At 35.7% G+C, this 15,452-nt stretch overlaps 1 protein-coding gene across 2 annotated transcripts; it reads right to left on the bottom strand.

The window, feature by feature from the left end:
- Window positions 1-2,934: 2,934 nt before the first annotated feature.
- Window positions 2,935-10,104, bottom strand: LOC148865382 (small ribosomal subunit protein eS8-like). 2 transcript variants are annotated; one of them, XM_088976642.1, is made up of 5 exons: window positions 10,038-10,104; window positions 9,842-9,914; window positions 7,618-7,948; window positions 3,273-3,442; window positions 2,935-3,173 (listed from the first exon to the last, which is right to left on the bottom strand). In XM_088976642.1, the coding sequence occupies exons 1-5, from the start codon at window positions 10,039-10,041 to the stop codon at window positions 3,098-3,100; spliced, it is 654 nt and encodes a 217-aa protein (XP_088832768.1). In that variant the 5' UTR covers window positions 10,042-10,104; the 3' UTR covers window positions 2,935-3,097. The 2 variants fall into 2 exon arrangements, with proteins under 2 accessions (XP_088832768.1, XP_088832767.1); XM_088976641.1 differs by having other exon boundaries at window positions 3,273-3,448.
- Window positions 10,105-15,452: the final 5,348 nt, after the last annotated feature.

A 15,452-nucleotide genomic window follows, 5' to 3' on the forward strand; every position in this document is an offset into this window, starting at 1 on the left:
TCTGATGGGATCTTTGAATCAGATCTATAGTGTATCGAATTGAATTCGAATATACCCTTATTTGATTCCTATCCAATCCATTTGCATCCCTATGATTAAGGAGTCAGGATCAAGTTCTTCTATTGTGACCTACACACCTCAGAAGAAATTATGGTAATTCAAGCTTCTACCCCTACGAGTGCTACCATTCATGTGGAGATTTCTTTCAAAATCGCTTCCTGATCGAGAAGCACTAGCTAGGAGAAGTCAACGAATGGATTCCTCATGCCCACTTTGCACTGACATGGAGGAATCACTAGAGCATTGCTAATGTTGTTACTAGTTCATTATTTGAATGGTTGCATCGTTGGATTTCAATTTCCAACTCTAGCAGTTTGTTATTCACCTTTTAAGGAAATAGAAGTTGTGGCATTTGTGGAAAGCACGAAATAAGTTGTTTAACTTTAAGCAACCTAACCATCTTCCATTATTGCATCTTCTCTAACCATGTTGAAAGATTATAAAATGTATGTTAGCAGACTCGTGAAGATAATCCCACTAATACCCCCACCGGTTGGGTATACTAGTTGCTGGCCTTAAGTTGGCTTAGTCTCTTAATTATAGGGGTGTAAACGGATTGAATTTAAAGTGAATCAAGATATATTCGAATTCGAATTCGATTGCATAAACAAATATTCGAATTCAATTAGATATCCGTCAAATATTTAAAATCAGTAACTGAATTTGAATTTGAGTGAATAATCAAATATTCGACCGATTCGAATTCAACCGTTTAGATTTGTCATAAAACACAAAATTCTAATTCTAATAAAAATAAAGAAATTGGGGATAAATAAAAGATACGCACTTGAAGCAAAATCTCGTTGTTCCAAACCCAAAAAACAAACAACCTATTTCTGTTTCTGAATTAAAACACAAAAATATTACTTAGAATCAAAATATGGTAGCTACAATTTTGATAAATCTGAACCTAAATTCAGCAACAATTCCCATAGTAAAGATTAAGCAAAAGAAGAAATCATAAAAGCTACAAACACTAGAAACTTTATAGAAGAGAAAGCAAAAAGAATAAGTCGGAATCTGACCTTAGTTGGTCGGTTGATTTACCATTGCCGCTAATGCTCCTCGTCGTCCATGCCAGGTTGTCAACATCAACCACATCTTAGACAAAAACGACCTCAATGTGGACATCGATCTTTGTTGAAAAGCTGCTAATAATACTAAACTTTGTGAAGAATGTTGCAGCAGCAGAGGTTTCTCCAACTTGTTCATTCACCATTTTACCTATGCAAAGGTATTAGCACTAAACTTTATGAAAGAATGTTGCAGCGGCAAGATTTCTCAACTCCGGTTGCCATTTTGACTCTTTAAAGAATACACAGAAGAGAAGTAGAGAGAAGATTTGTTGGAATGTAGGGTAAAATGATTTTACCTTTATACACTTAAACTCTTAAAGAAACATGGATACAATGGGATTATGCATGTAAATTTATATAATATATTAATATATGTAATTACAATCAATTCGGATATATATCGGTCGAATCAAGTCAAATTCAAATTCGATCCTTATTTTCAATATGAAAATTAAATTCAAATTCAACATCAACCACATCTTAGACAAAAACGACCTCAATGTGGACATCGATCTTTGTTGAAAAACTGCTAATAATACTAAACTTTGTGAAGAATGTTGCAGCAGCAGAGGTTTCTCCAACTTGTTCATTCACCATTTTACCTATGCAAAGGTATTAGCACTAAACTTTATGAAAGAATGTTGCAGCGGCAAGATTTCTCAACTCCGGTTGCCATTTTGACTCTTTAAAGAATACACAGAAGAGAAGTAGAGAGAAGATTTGTTGGAATGTAGGGTAAAATGATTTTACCTTTATACACTTAAACTCTTAAAGAAACATGGATACAATGGGATTATGCATGTAAATTTATATAATATATTAATATATGTAATTACAATCAATTCGGATATATATCGGTCGAATCAAGTCAAATTCAAATTCGATCCTTATTTTCAATATGAAAATTAAATTCAAATTCAACTGTTTATTTGATTTGAATATCCGAATTCGATTTGTTTAAATTGAATGTCGAATTGAATTTCCGAATACCGTTTGCTCATTGCCTTGCAAAAGATGCCCCTGTTGTATTGCTCAATTGATCAATTCTGATTTATATGCATTCCAAACATTTGTAGGTTGACGAATGAAATTTTGGCCTTTGCCCTATTCTAAAAAAAATCATATATACCCTATTATTATTATTTTATTTTTTTTAATACCTACGCATATCTTAATATTTCGCTTGTATGTGTATCCAAAATATATACATTACCTTTCCGATATACTTCACATTAACGATATGGTGATGCTTGGTTGCAGAAAATTTTCACCCCACAAATTCCCGAACAACCAACTGGTATACTAAAAATCTATGACATGGGGGAGATGTTACCGGAAGGGCTATGACCAATCAAAAACCAAAAAAATACATGTGACAACCAAAAACAGGTTTGCCTACGTCACAAATCCCAATTAACCTAGGCTCAGTGCAAACAAGAAATTTAATTAAAATTCTAAATGGGTCGAAAACACGCATTACATTCTTCATTCCAAACCATAGGCATTTCTAATTGACGACTTGCGCACCTGTAAGGCTTAGTTTGGAAGGAGTACAAATTGAGTGCAGTATTTTGTATATATTTGTACTGTACATATTTGTATTTGCACTCCTTACAAACTGAGCCTAAATAAAAAATAGAGGATTAAAACATGAAGCAGAACCAGATAATCAGCAAAAACCAAGGGCGCATTCCGTCTGGTTTCCATGCTCGAATAGCAAACAGGATTGCTATAACAAGCCCTACCATTACAATTTCAAGCAATAATCTTGCGCAAGTTTTAATAGAGGCATCTGACATCGTCCAAAAGCAAAAACCAAGGGTTCTCTAATAGCATAAAAGAGAATTAGCAAAATTTGGGAACATTGTATCAAATAGTGATCAAATCAAATAACACATGCTCCTAGACAAAGAAAAACTACAGAGGGTGATCTAAATCTGACAAGGAAATAAACAAAATAATTAAGCAGCACCCTTGCCTTTCTTCCTCTGAATCTTCTTCATGTAAAACTCAAGCTCCTTTCCCTCCAAGATGTACCTGTTAACAAAAGTTTAAAGATCAAAGTGAAATGAAAATTGACAAGTAACCCAAAAAAGTGCGTGGATCAAATAGCATTTTTGCTTTCTTTCTACTTACCCATCAGCTCTACCACATTGTCCAGGGCGAGAAGAAATGCACGCCAACAACCTACCACTGCCAAACTGCTCCTCAATGTGGGGATCAAGCTTATGACTCTGCAGACGCTTCTCTAGTTTTCTAAGGACGTGGTTGCTCTTCTTTGTTTCCTCAGTAGTACCATCTCCTTCCTGACCCTAGCAAATAGAAAATCAAGATCAAAGGTCTTTAATTTACGACAATAATAATAATGGATCAACAATACACAGGTAAAAACTAAAACAGACCTTTGTTCTTTGGGTCAATACTTGTAACATGATAATACTAGTAAGAATAAAATAGGACACTTCATCTTTTTTTTTCTTAGTCAAAAGCCACTAATCTAAAACATGGATTGTGTATGTACGTGCATGTATGTTCAATGCCAATTTCCTTCTAGAAGGTGAGAACAATTCAATCTTCCCCTAAATAAAAAGTCCTCTTCTAAGTTATGATTGTTTTCTTGTCGAATTCTCACATATTGGTAACAGTGTAACAGTTAGCCTCATTCAAGAACTCGGTGCCATCAGATCATTTTCACACACTGAATTTGATTTCTCTGATAAGAATGTCAGTAACCAAGTTTCTTGTTGAATTCTTGCATATTGGTAACAGTGCAACAGTTAGCCTTGCATTCAATAACTCGGTGCCATCTGCCATCAGATCATTTTCACACACTGAATTAGATTTTTCTACTAAGAATGTCAGTAACCAAGTTTCCACCATCTTATGAAAACACATGCAAACACAGAATAAAAGGTTTCTTAAACAAGTTTACTTGCCACTTTGGTTGTTGAATGCAACCTTCTACAGGAGTGGGAATCATTCAGATTTTTTTGAATTTTATCAGTAATCAAAGGTATTCCATTTCAATAAGAGAAAAGAGATTACAGATTCATAATAGATTAGATAAAAGAGAACTACAGCTTTTTCCAATTTAGAGAGATTATCCCAAATCTGCCCAAAATAGATAGTTGATCCCTATGTGCCCTTTGCTTTGCCAAGGTATCAGCCATCCCATTTGCTGTTCTCTTAACCCATTTGAAGCTTGCCTCTAGATCCTTAGCCAAGCTCTTTATTTCTCTTATTAGATGTCTGAACTTCCACACTCCTGGAGTGTTTATCATCCATCCATGAAATTACTAATTTTGATTCACCTTCTATTTCTAAGTTCTTAAAACCCCTTTATTTTGCTAGTTTCAGGCCTTAAAGCAAGGCTGATATTTCTGCTCTTGCCAAATCCCCTACTCCTATCATCCTGAAAATAGTGTTACCACTTTCCCTGCTTCATCCTTGAATACTCCTATTCCTGACAAGCCAGGATTTCCTAAGGAGCTTCCATCAAAATTAAGTTTTACTCTTTTTGATTGAGGTTTCCAGTCCAAAATTACTCTTTCTTTCACAACTGCTGAGTTGGTCACTTCAAACCAGGCTCTGATAATATTGTCCACTGCCACCAACTTGAAAACTTCCAAAGATTTTACCCATATTGCTGTTTGGTCTTTATGCTTTCAACAATATCCTCCAGGTTCCTTGCCTTTTATTTTGCTAGTTTCAGGCCTTAAAGCAAGGCTGATATTTCTGCTCTTGCCAAATCCCCTACTCCTATCATCCTGAAAATAGTGTTACCACTTTCCCTGCTTCATCCTTGAATACTCCTATTCCTGACAAGCCAGGATTTCCTAAGGAGCTTCCATCAAAATTAAGTTTTACTCTTTTTGATTGAGGTTTCCAGTCCAAAATTACTCTTTCTTTCACAACTGCTGAGTTGGTCACTTCAAACCAGGCTCTGATAATATTGTCCACTGCCACCAACTTGAAAACTTCCAAAGATTTTACCCATATTGCTGTTTGGTCTTTATGCTTTCAACAATATCCTCCAGGTTCCTTGCCTTGTCCTTTGAACAGTCTTTCATTTCTTTCCTCCCATTGAGTACAAATTGCAGCTGCCCTTGCTGTCTTCCATACTAATCTTCCTCTCTTTTTTTTCTTGCTTGAAAAAACGAGTCGTTGAAGTTGAAGGAACAATATCCAATTTCTTGTTCTATCAAGAGGTTGGTATTGTTCCTTTATTTTATTTTATTTTATTTTATTTTATTTTATTTTATTTTATTTTATTTTATTTAGTAGTATTTTACTTTTATTCACATAAGTATTTTTTTTTGAAAGTTCTTTTTAAAAAGAGTTGCACAGTCACTGTGGAGGGTCCCACCTGCAACCAAATAGAGAAGAGATGCACAACCAAACAGAAAATGCAAAAGAACAGGATAGTAGTAAGTGGGAAGTAGTTTCACCATTCACCTTGCATAAAATGCACATGTGAGGGGATAGACATTTATTTGGCCTTCTTTGGAGAACATCACAGGTATTTATCTTTCCCAAGTAAACTTCCCAGCAAAAGGCTTGGACTTTTGGGGGAATAGGTTTACTCCATATTTCTTTTGCATGAAAGTTACCTCCCCTCCCTAAGTCTAAGGAAACTAGAGTATCAAGAAAAAAGAAGCACAAGAGAAATATCTGGAAAGGAAAGGTGTCCAAACTCTGTTATCTTACCCCCTTACATCCAAGAACACTAACCCCAAAGGTTGTAACAAATTTATCACTAAATCACATTCTCTATCCCTTAAACCCCTTCTGAAGCCAAAGTCCCCGTTTAGAACTGAGGGAGAAAGACCTCCTCCAAAAAGCCGAAGTCCCAGTCTAAGGAATCATTCAGATTATTGACCTACAGCAATACGGTCATCCAGATCCTTCTGTAAGTTGACTACCAGAAAATCTATCATAGCCATAGATAAAACTGACAATGCATTCTCCTAGAAGTTTATCAAAATATGCTTATTTAAAAGACCTCCTCTGGTTAGGTATATACAAACTACCACACGTACAAATGCAACAGGCAAGAAATATAAGAGATACCATAGACAGCCAATTTCTTGTTTTAAATAAAACACCTGCATTCACATGAATTTTAAAACCATTCTCAACCACTGTAATGGATATTGAGTATTGATGTATAGAAAATAACACCTAGATGGATAAAGTTTGCTAAATTTTACATTATATAACAACTTTCAGTTGCTGGAGAGTGGAATAGAAGAGGTCTATTGAATATTTCTTCTAGCTTGCTGTTTTGCATATTGTAGATAGAACCTTTACTTAGAAATTGAAATAACTAAAGGTTACAACAGATTTAGTATGGTTTTTTATATGACTAGCCATAACCAACAAAATACTGATTATCTACTCATCTGGCAATAACCATTAGTCCAATGCCCAATTCTCAAGTGACAAGTAGCTAAGGTAGTCAATGGACCAGTTTTGGGTCGGACCCCATCCAAATTGATTTGATGGACCAAATAAGACATATTGAATTGCACCAGTCTAGACTTAATGGTCCAAAGTATTTATTGGATCGGATTGGGCCTGGTCCATCGGTAATGGATTTATAATGTATTGGATCGGATTGAACCAATATCCAATACACTGCTAGAAGATAACAATACAGGTGTCAATAGACTAGGTTTGGGTTGGAACCAAATCTAAATTAAAACCAATTTGATTAGATTGGACAGTCCAGACAATGAATTGGACCAGTCTAAAATGGTCCAAAGTGTTCATCAGGTTGGATTAGACCTGGTCCATAGGTAATTAACGCATATCAGACCAATATCCAGTCCATTGACAGTCCTACAAGTAGATATTTCCATGGGCATGTTATATCAAGATAAAGAATACATGCTATTGCAGAATCATTAATGTTCACAGCTCCTGAATAATAATAGTTATTGACTTGTTGACGCTAAGCCAAATAAATGAATAATGCATAATTCTGCAGATATTTATTTTTCCAACACCAAGACATCAGTTTCACTTGGTTCCCTTGGTCCTACAGCTAAAATAAAACCAAGTCCTTGACAATGAACATTAAAGAACTACAGAACAAAAGTATCATATCATCTAAATATCAGTTCCGTCAAAACATCACAGTTCACATGTTCATTGTTTGAAGAAGATATATGCCTCAGTTCTAGAGATTTCAACAATGCAAATGTCTAATATCATTGTTTTACTTGTTCACACAAGCAACAATGTCAAGATATACAACATCACATCCAAATTCAGATGTGGAGAAAAATATAACTTCCAAACCACAGAAAAAGTAAAGAATATCAGAGTAAACCATGCCAATGGTAAGTTAAAAAGCATGTAGTTTGAATTTCACTCTTGCAAGAGGTCCACAGTCTAGCATGAAAGGACATCATGTAGCTAGATAAGTATACAAGGAAATGCAATAAAACAACCAACATTCTAGTTAAATTCCGAGTACCTCTGCAGTATCTTTTTTAGCAGCAGCCTTCTTCTTCCTACCAATATCAACACCATAGTGCTGAAGGTACCATTGCTTGAATGGGGCTGCATCAACCTGAACAATTGCACTCCTTACCAGAGTCTGTGTCCTGACAAGCTCGTTATTTGAGGCATTGTAAACCACATCGAGAATACGTGTCTTACGAGTAACGTGCTCACTACCCCATGAGTAATTCCCTGTGTCCAACCTCAGTGCCCTCCATTTCACATTCCCTCCCCTGACACGGACTCTCCTCACTGTCTTGTTACTGGAGAGTTTGGTGTTTGCAGGTTGACGACCAAGCTCATACCTTACAAAAACAAAAGAGAATTACATAAGAATATAAAATGCTACAAAGGAATAGTGTAACTGTAAATTAATGCCAAGTGGACTTCAATACTGTCAAATTTTCAATTTTCGATTAGTCAATCCAAACAAACAAACACAATATTTATACGAGTCTTCACTTTTAGCTACATTTCAGTTTTTTCCATCTTATTTTGCAGAACTTTGGCATTCTCTTTTCTTGAAACTTTGTCTTTTTACATGTTTTATTGAACACAGTTGAAGTGATTTTCCAATCTTCAGGATATTCATTTTTGTTTAAACAAAATTGCATCTTTCTCAGGTGAACTAAAATGCAAATTATGTCAGTTTATGGAAATAGAAACCAAACCAGTAAAGGCAATTCCAGTAACAATCAAACTATTCTGTCTTTTCAATCTTCCACTTTACTGCAATAGTTGTCAAGTCATCACCTAGGCGAGAAGGAACCCACCTAGGTCACAAGACCAGCCCTTTAATGTATTATTAATAATAGCTACATATTATTACTATGCTTTAATACATCTTATCATATAGTAATATATTATTTATGCTTTGTTTAAGGAATTTACCATCAAAGCATAAAAGATACAAGGTTTTAAGACAATAAAAGGAAAGAAATAAGAGAAGGATTATGAATTACATCCTTTTTTACAGCTTATCTTTATCCTTCTTATACACTAAATAGAAAAGGTGCTATTCCCCTTGTTTTTCCCTTTTCTTTACTGTCTCTCACTCTCTTAAAAACCTTTTATTAGTATAAAATAAAATTATAGATTACTCTAGTTGTTACTAGTTTTTTTTACATTCAACAATCTGTTATATATATATATATATATATATATATATATATTTTTTTTTTTTTTTTTTTCATTTTGTTGTGTTTGAAATATTAAAATCAATTGATTGAAACCGAAACCAGAATGCTCACAGGGTCATGGTTTTTACCAGTTAACTGGATAGTTAGCCCATTCAAAGCATCATTTATAGGGAACCAGGAAAGGTCACTGGTTGTCTGGTTCAACCATCCAATTTGGTCTGAACCTTACAGCACTGACTTAAAAAGCTTATTATCTTCAGATATGAGATTTTCTATATTTAAGAGGAAAACCAATGTTAATTGAAATGAGAATTGCTACTTTTTTATAATTTATACGCATGTTGATTATAATGCAAAATAAGGAAGCAACCAAGAAATTAGTCACATAGGCGACTACTAGCCACTCCACTTTGCCTAGAATCGCCTAGACACCTTGACAACTATTTTTCTAGCCCAAAATGGCAGGCTTTCATTTCTATCAAACCTTAATGCCAAATAAATAAAATCTTATCCATAGTAGTGTGGTTTTGGTATATCTCCAATGGAAAGGCTGTTCTTTTGAAGTGTAGCACAAAATTGACACCAAGATAACATCCGTAACCAGCCGAACTACCTACATCAGGAGGTTATGAATACCGATGATTTTCCATGCCCTAATTTCTGAAACTAACATGCACAATGATTAGTCCACGGACTATATATGTTACAAGGAGCTAGGGATCAGCAATGATGGACAAGCAAATGGCTATGAACTTATGAACTTATGAATATAACCAGTTCCAGTGTCATAAATTTATTGTTTATAAAACCAAATGAATTGGATAATTCAGTAATAAAGTTGACTGCATAAGAGAAAGTTAACCAATAAACACCAAAAAACTATATCATCAAAGAACCAGAATCAAAAGCAACAGAGGTGGCTTATCAAAGCGGAAATCGAATCAAAGCAAACAGCTAGTCAAACTAATCGAGTTCTCGGATCAAATCCGGCGCTCGATTGACTCAAACAACATCATGAAACGTTAAACAAACTACAGACCATCAACGGAGAATACTTACTTTCTCTTCTTCCTCCAGGCCTTCTTCTTCCCCCCAGTGGCGCGCCTCTTGTGCATGGAGTCTCTCGAGATACCTTGAAACCACGAAAACAAGCCATTGGAAGATTAGTGAGATCACAGAGACTGAAAAATGAAGAGATTAGCCATGAAGCGATAGATAGAAAGATCGACAATTATGCAGGAATTAGGGTTTCTACCCATTTTTGCTGAGCGGCGGAGAGATCCCTCCCTCTCTCTCTCTCTCTCTCTCTCTCTCCCTCTCCAATGTCTCCCACCTACGTGTTTATATACACGATCCACATTTTCAATTTTACCTTTACCCTAGTGGTTATTGCCTCCACCCGATCCAAACCCGTATTTAGAAGGTCCATGTTTGCCATCCATTACAGTCCGTTTTGGTTGCTGCAAACTGCCGACTGGGATAGAAAAATGGGGAAATGGGGTCGCGCTGGCATGGCGCGACTCTAGTGAGAATGAAAAAAAATCAAGGTTTTAAAAATCCATCCTGAATTGCAATCATTTTGGCAATTATTTGATTTAAATGAATGGTTTATTTTAATTTAAAAATTTAAAAAAACAATAATTAAAATAAAAAACGGATAAAAACCATTAAATGAATTAATGATTCGACTATTGGACAAGTAACTGAACATGGTAGAGGTCCCATTCCAATGCAAATCCAACAAGACTCCAATCCACCCCAATTTTAAAATGTTGGCTTCTGAAGAATGCCCAATAACAGTTTTATCTACTTGTAGCAGTTCGAGAAAATTCTAATATCGAAGAGCAACCAGTTTATATTAAGAGTTGTTAGATATTTCTTACCCCCTATTGACTAAATGGGTGCTCTCTGATGGAATCTACTCGTGCGAGTAGATCCCACGTTTGAGCACCCATTTCTTATAGATAATAACAATCTTAATTACTGTAATAATAATTAATGATTATTAATTACTAATTATTGTAGTAATTAATTACTGTAATAATATAATTATTGTAATAATAATTACCAGTTATTACATTAATTTAATAAATATATAATTAGTGATTATAATTAATAATTACCGTTACATATTGTTTATAACTAGACTTTTACTTCAATTTTACTTTAAATTAAAATTATAAATTTTGTTATCAAAAAATACTTTTAATAAATTTAGTAACCCATTTTTAATAATTACTGATTATTATAGTAATTTAATAAATATATAATTAGTAATTATAATTAATAATTACTGTTATTATAAATATTGTTAATAAAAAGATATTTACTTTACTTTTACTTTAAATTAAAATTATATATACAGTTATTAATAAATGATGTTAATAAATCTAGTGATTATTGTTATATTAAAAATAATTAAAAATGTTGTTAAAAGTATTGTCATTGATTATTTAATAAAATATTATAATTACTAACTATTACTGATAAATACTGTTAATTTAATTTATTTTTGGTAATTATTAATTTAATGAATATTGTTAACAAATCATATTCATAAATTTAATAATTATTGTTATATTAAAAATAACTAAATAATATTATTAAAACTATCATTAATGATTATTTAATTAAATAGTATAATTACTTACTATTATTGATAAATGTTGTTAATAGTGTTCTGACAACCAACGGTTCGACTGTCTGGTTCGAACAGATGGCCCATTCTGACAACAAAAATTACAAGCAAAAAATTATGAAACCATTATAGCCATCGGTTTTCGAGCCGACGGTTCAATCATCCAGTTTGAACAGATAGTCCATTCTGACAACAAAAATTATAGGCAAAAAATTGAGTTTGTGAGGTCCATTAAGTAGTATCATACGTGTTATGTCATTCAAGCGTATGACTCATATGACCCGAAAACGGAACCGTTCTGGCCACCAGTTTTTGGATTGACGGTTTGACCATTCGGTTCAAATGGGTGGCCTGTTCTAACAACAAAAAATTATAAACAAAAATTTACGGAACCATTCTGGCCATTGGTTTTCAGGTCAACGGTTTGATCGTCCGGTTCAAATGGACGACCCATTTTGAAAACAAAAATTATAGGCAAAAAATTGAGTGTGTGAGGTCCATTAAGCAGTACCATACATGTTATGTCATTTGAGTGTGTGACTCATACAACCTGAAAACAAAACTGATGAAGGGTGATTTGGCACGACCTAACAAGAAGGGGACACGTGGGCGCGATCTGATCGAGGGGTGACAACTCAGCCAAGCGAACCTAGTTCGCAACATTCGGAGATCGGGCATTTAGCCACCTCGGCCCAAAATCCACTTCGGTGTAGAGGCACCTCAACACCCAATCCAGTTCGGGACTAAAGAATCGAAGTTCCAACTCGGAGCTAATGAGCCAAAACGCTACATAACCGATTCCAAAGGCCTCCCCAACAGATCATGAATCTCTCAAGATCACGATGAGCCAACAGATCCCGAATTTCCCAAGATCACGATAAACCTTATCAACATATTACTCCCCTTCAAAAATGGAACAAACCTTATCTCCACAGCCTGGAGATCCCGAAGCTCTTTCATAAGGCCCACGACTACTCCAGTATATAAAGACATGAAACCTCAAGGCAAAGGTACGCGTGATTATTCTACTCACTAGCACTCAAGTTCTCAAGCATTCAACTCGCATTTACAACATAAAGTATTGACTTAAGCATCGGAGCAACCTTGTCGGGTTAGCTACCCCGGGTTCTCTAATCCACTATTTTGTAGAACAGTCTAGCTCGCTGCCCAATTGGAGTTCGGATCGCCTTCCAGCTAGGAGTAGCCATATCGCACACCATCAGGAACCGTTATGGCCACTAGTTTTCGGGTCAACGGTTTAACTCTTCAATTTGAACAAATGGCCTGTTTTGATAATAAAAATTAAAAAATAAAAAATGATCAAAAACCATTGAATGGGTCAACGTTTCGACCGCCCGGGTCAATGGGTCGTTGACCTGTTCAATGATTTTTGGCTATGGACTAAGATTAAGATAAAATGAAACTGGTTGCCTGGATGGTTCTCGATTAAAAAAATAAAAAAAATGACCTAAAACCATTAAATGAGTCAATGCTTCGACTGCTCAGGTCAATGGGTCATTGACCAATTCAACAATTTTTAGCCAAGGACCAGGTCAACGGGTCGATGGTTCCATTGTAGCCCCTACAAAGAAGGGCCTCTCCGCTAGTTTTTGTTGTAATTTGAAAATAAATTTCACCTCACTAAACTATTACAAATAATCATTGAAGCTAAATGTAGTAAGGACTAGCAATAGATCCTAATGAATAAACATGCTCACTCTAATACCATTTCTTACACATTAAAATTCAGATAATGTATAAACATCTTACACATGTTGTTTAGTTGGAAAGCCATTACCAATTTGGGTATCAAGATACATTACTAGTAGAGGTGTCAATTGGACTGGATTTGGTCCAACTCGATCCAATCCAATGTGAGTCTACTTACAAATGGATTGGACCCAATCTAGTATAAATCAAATACAAAACCAAATCCAATCCAAACCAAATGAAATATCAAAAATTATATAAAAAAATAGAATATGTAAAAAATTACAAAAATATATTAAAATGAAGAAAATCTAGAAATTACAAAAAAATATCCTTTTGACATTGAAAAGGCACTTTTGTTAAAGTACTTTCACAAAAGTGCTTTCATAAAAACACTTTAATAATAGTACTTTTGTAAAACTACTTTTATAAAAGTACTTTTGTAAAACTACTTTTATAAAAGTACTTCCATATAAGTACTTTTATAAAAGTACTTTCATATAAGTGATTTTATAAAAGTACTTTTGTAGAAATGCTTTTATAAAAGTACTTTCGGAAAAGTGATTTCGTAAAAGTTCTTTCATAAAAGTGCGTTTATAAAAGTACCTCCACAAAAGTGCCTTTATAAAAGTACTTCAATAAAAGTGCTTTCATAAAAGTATTTTCATAAAAGTGCTTTTATAAAAGGTACTTCCGTAGAAATTCTTTTGCAAAAGTGCTTTCTAATGCTGCTCGATCCGAGGTGTTTCTTGAAACGAGGTCGTAGTCAGATAATCCTGCCAACTAGGCGAGGCCGAGGTGAAAGGACGAAGCCGCGCTCCAAGATCTAAAACCAAGAAAGTGGTCAGAGGCCCGAGGAGTTATTCCCCGGGTAGGTACTTCGATGCTCAAGTTAATGAAGAGAACAGGTGGTCGGGCTGTGTAGTTGAGAGAAATGTTGGTCCAAGTAGAGTAATAGTATGGATGTTGGAAGTCCAAAGTTAGATCCCTTAGTGGGAGTTACCTTTTTATAGTTGTGGATCCGTGTCCTATTTGGATGAGGCTTCTAGGGTTGTTGGGATGAGGTTATCCGCTAAGGTCTTTGGGATGAGTCCTAATCCCCAGCAGAGATGTCCTCCTTATCCGTACGTCATTCTCCTTTCTTAGTCATGCTTATCCAACTTACGTGGTACCGATGTGGCCAAGGAAATAAAATGGTTGCAGAGGTGACACATGGCACCTAGGGATAGCTCAACCATAACCTAAACACCACTCCCTAAGTTTCGAAGTCGAGGAATGCAGTGCTCAACCGTGGTGTGAAGTGGAAGAGCTCTTCGGTTCTCGACTGAGGAACTCTAAATTTGAAGTATGGTTGAGTGCACCTTCTAGGTTGAATGGCTTAGGGTTGAACCAGTTTTTGGGTGAATTGGTCAGCTTGACGACGGTACCGTTTCTAAGACAAGTTAGCAGATGTGTCATTTCATCTTCCTGAGGAGAGGGTTGAGGATCCCCTAGCTAACGACTAAAGTCTTATGCTGATAGAGGTCTTTGGTTTCTATTGGCCGAGGTTTTATGCTGACTGAGGTCTTTGGTCTTTGTTGGCTAAGGTCTCTAGCTTATTGACCTCAATCTCATGTTGACCAAGGTCTTTAGTCTTCACTAGCCGAGGTCTCTAGCTTAGTGGGCTTGATCTTGTGCTAACCGAGGTCTTTGGTCTTCGATGGCTGAGGTCTCTAGTTCACTGGCCCTGATCTCATGCCGATCAAGGTTTTTGGTCTTTGCTAGCCGAGGTCTCAGCCTTAGTGGCCTTGATCTTATGCTAACCAAGGTCTTTGGTCTTTATTGGCGAGGTCTCTGGCTTATTGGCCTCGATCTTATGTTCATCGAGGTTTTTGGCTTTCATTGGCTGAGGTCTCTACCTTAGTGGCCTCGATCTTATGCTGACTGCGGCCTTTGGTCTTTGTTGGCCGAGGTCTTTATCTTAGTGGCCTTAGTCTTATGCTGATTGAGGTTTTTAGCTTACATTGGTTGAGGTCTCTGCCTTAGTGGCCTCAATCTTATGCTAACTGAGGTCTTTGGTCTTTGTTGGTCGAGGTCTCTACCTTAGTGGCCTCAATCTTTGTTAGTCGAGGTCTCTTATTCAGTGGCCTTGATCTTATGCTAACTGAGGTCTTTGGTCTTCATTGGCTGAGGTCTCTGGCTTATTGGCCTCGATCTCATGCTGACCGAGGTCTTTGGTCTTCGTTGGTCGAGGTCTTTGCCTTAGTGGCCTTGATCTTATGCCGACCGAGGTCTTTGGTCTTTGTTAGCTGAGGTCTCTGGCTTACTATCCTCGATCTTATG

The sequence above is a fragment of the Nelumbo lutea genome, chromosome 3, assembly GCF_056320005.1.
Source record: "Nelumbo lutea isolate HS-2025 chromosome 3, American lotus-T2T, whole genome shotgun sequence".
NCBI lineage: Eukaryota > Viridiplantae > Streptophyta > Magnoliopsida > Proteales > Nelumbonaceae > Nelumbo > Nelumbo lutea.

Bases quoted from the DNA above. Each gene is read 5' to 3' on its own strand.
- LOC148865382 (XM_088976641.1), bottom strand. The intron at 7,949-9,841 runs GTAAGTATTCTC...TGTTTTTGTAAG, and splicing joins GCCTGGAGGAAGAAGAGAAA to GTATGAGCTTGGTCGTCAAC. The intron at 3,449-7,617 runs GTACTCGGAATT...TCTATTTGCTAG, and splicing joins CTAAAAAAGATACTGCAGAG to GGTCAGGAAGGAGATGGTAC.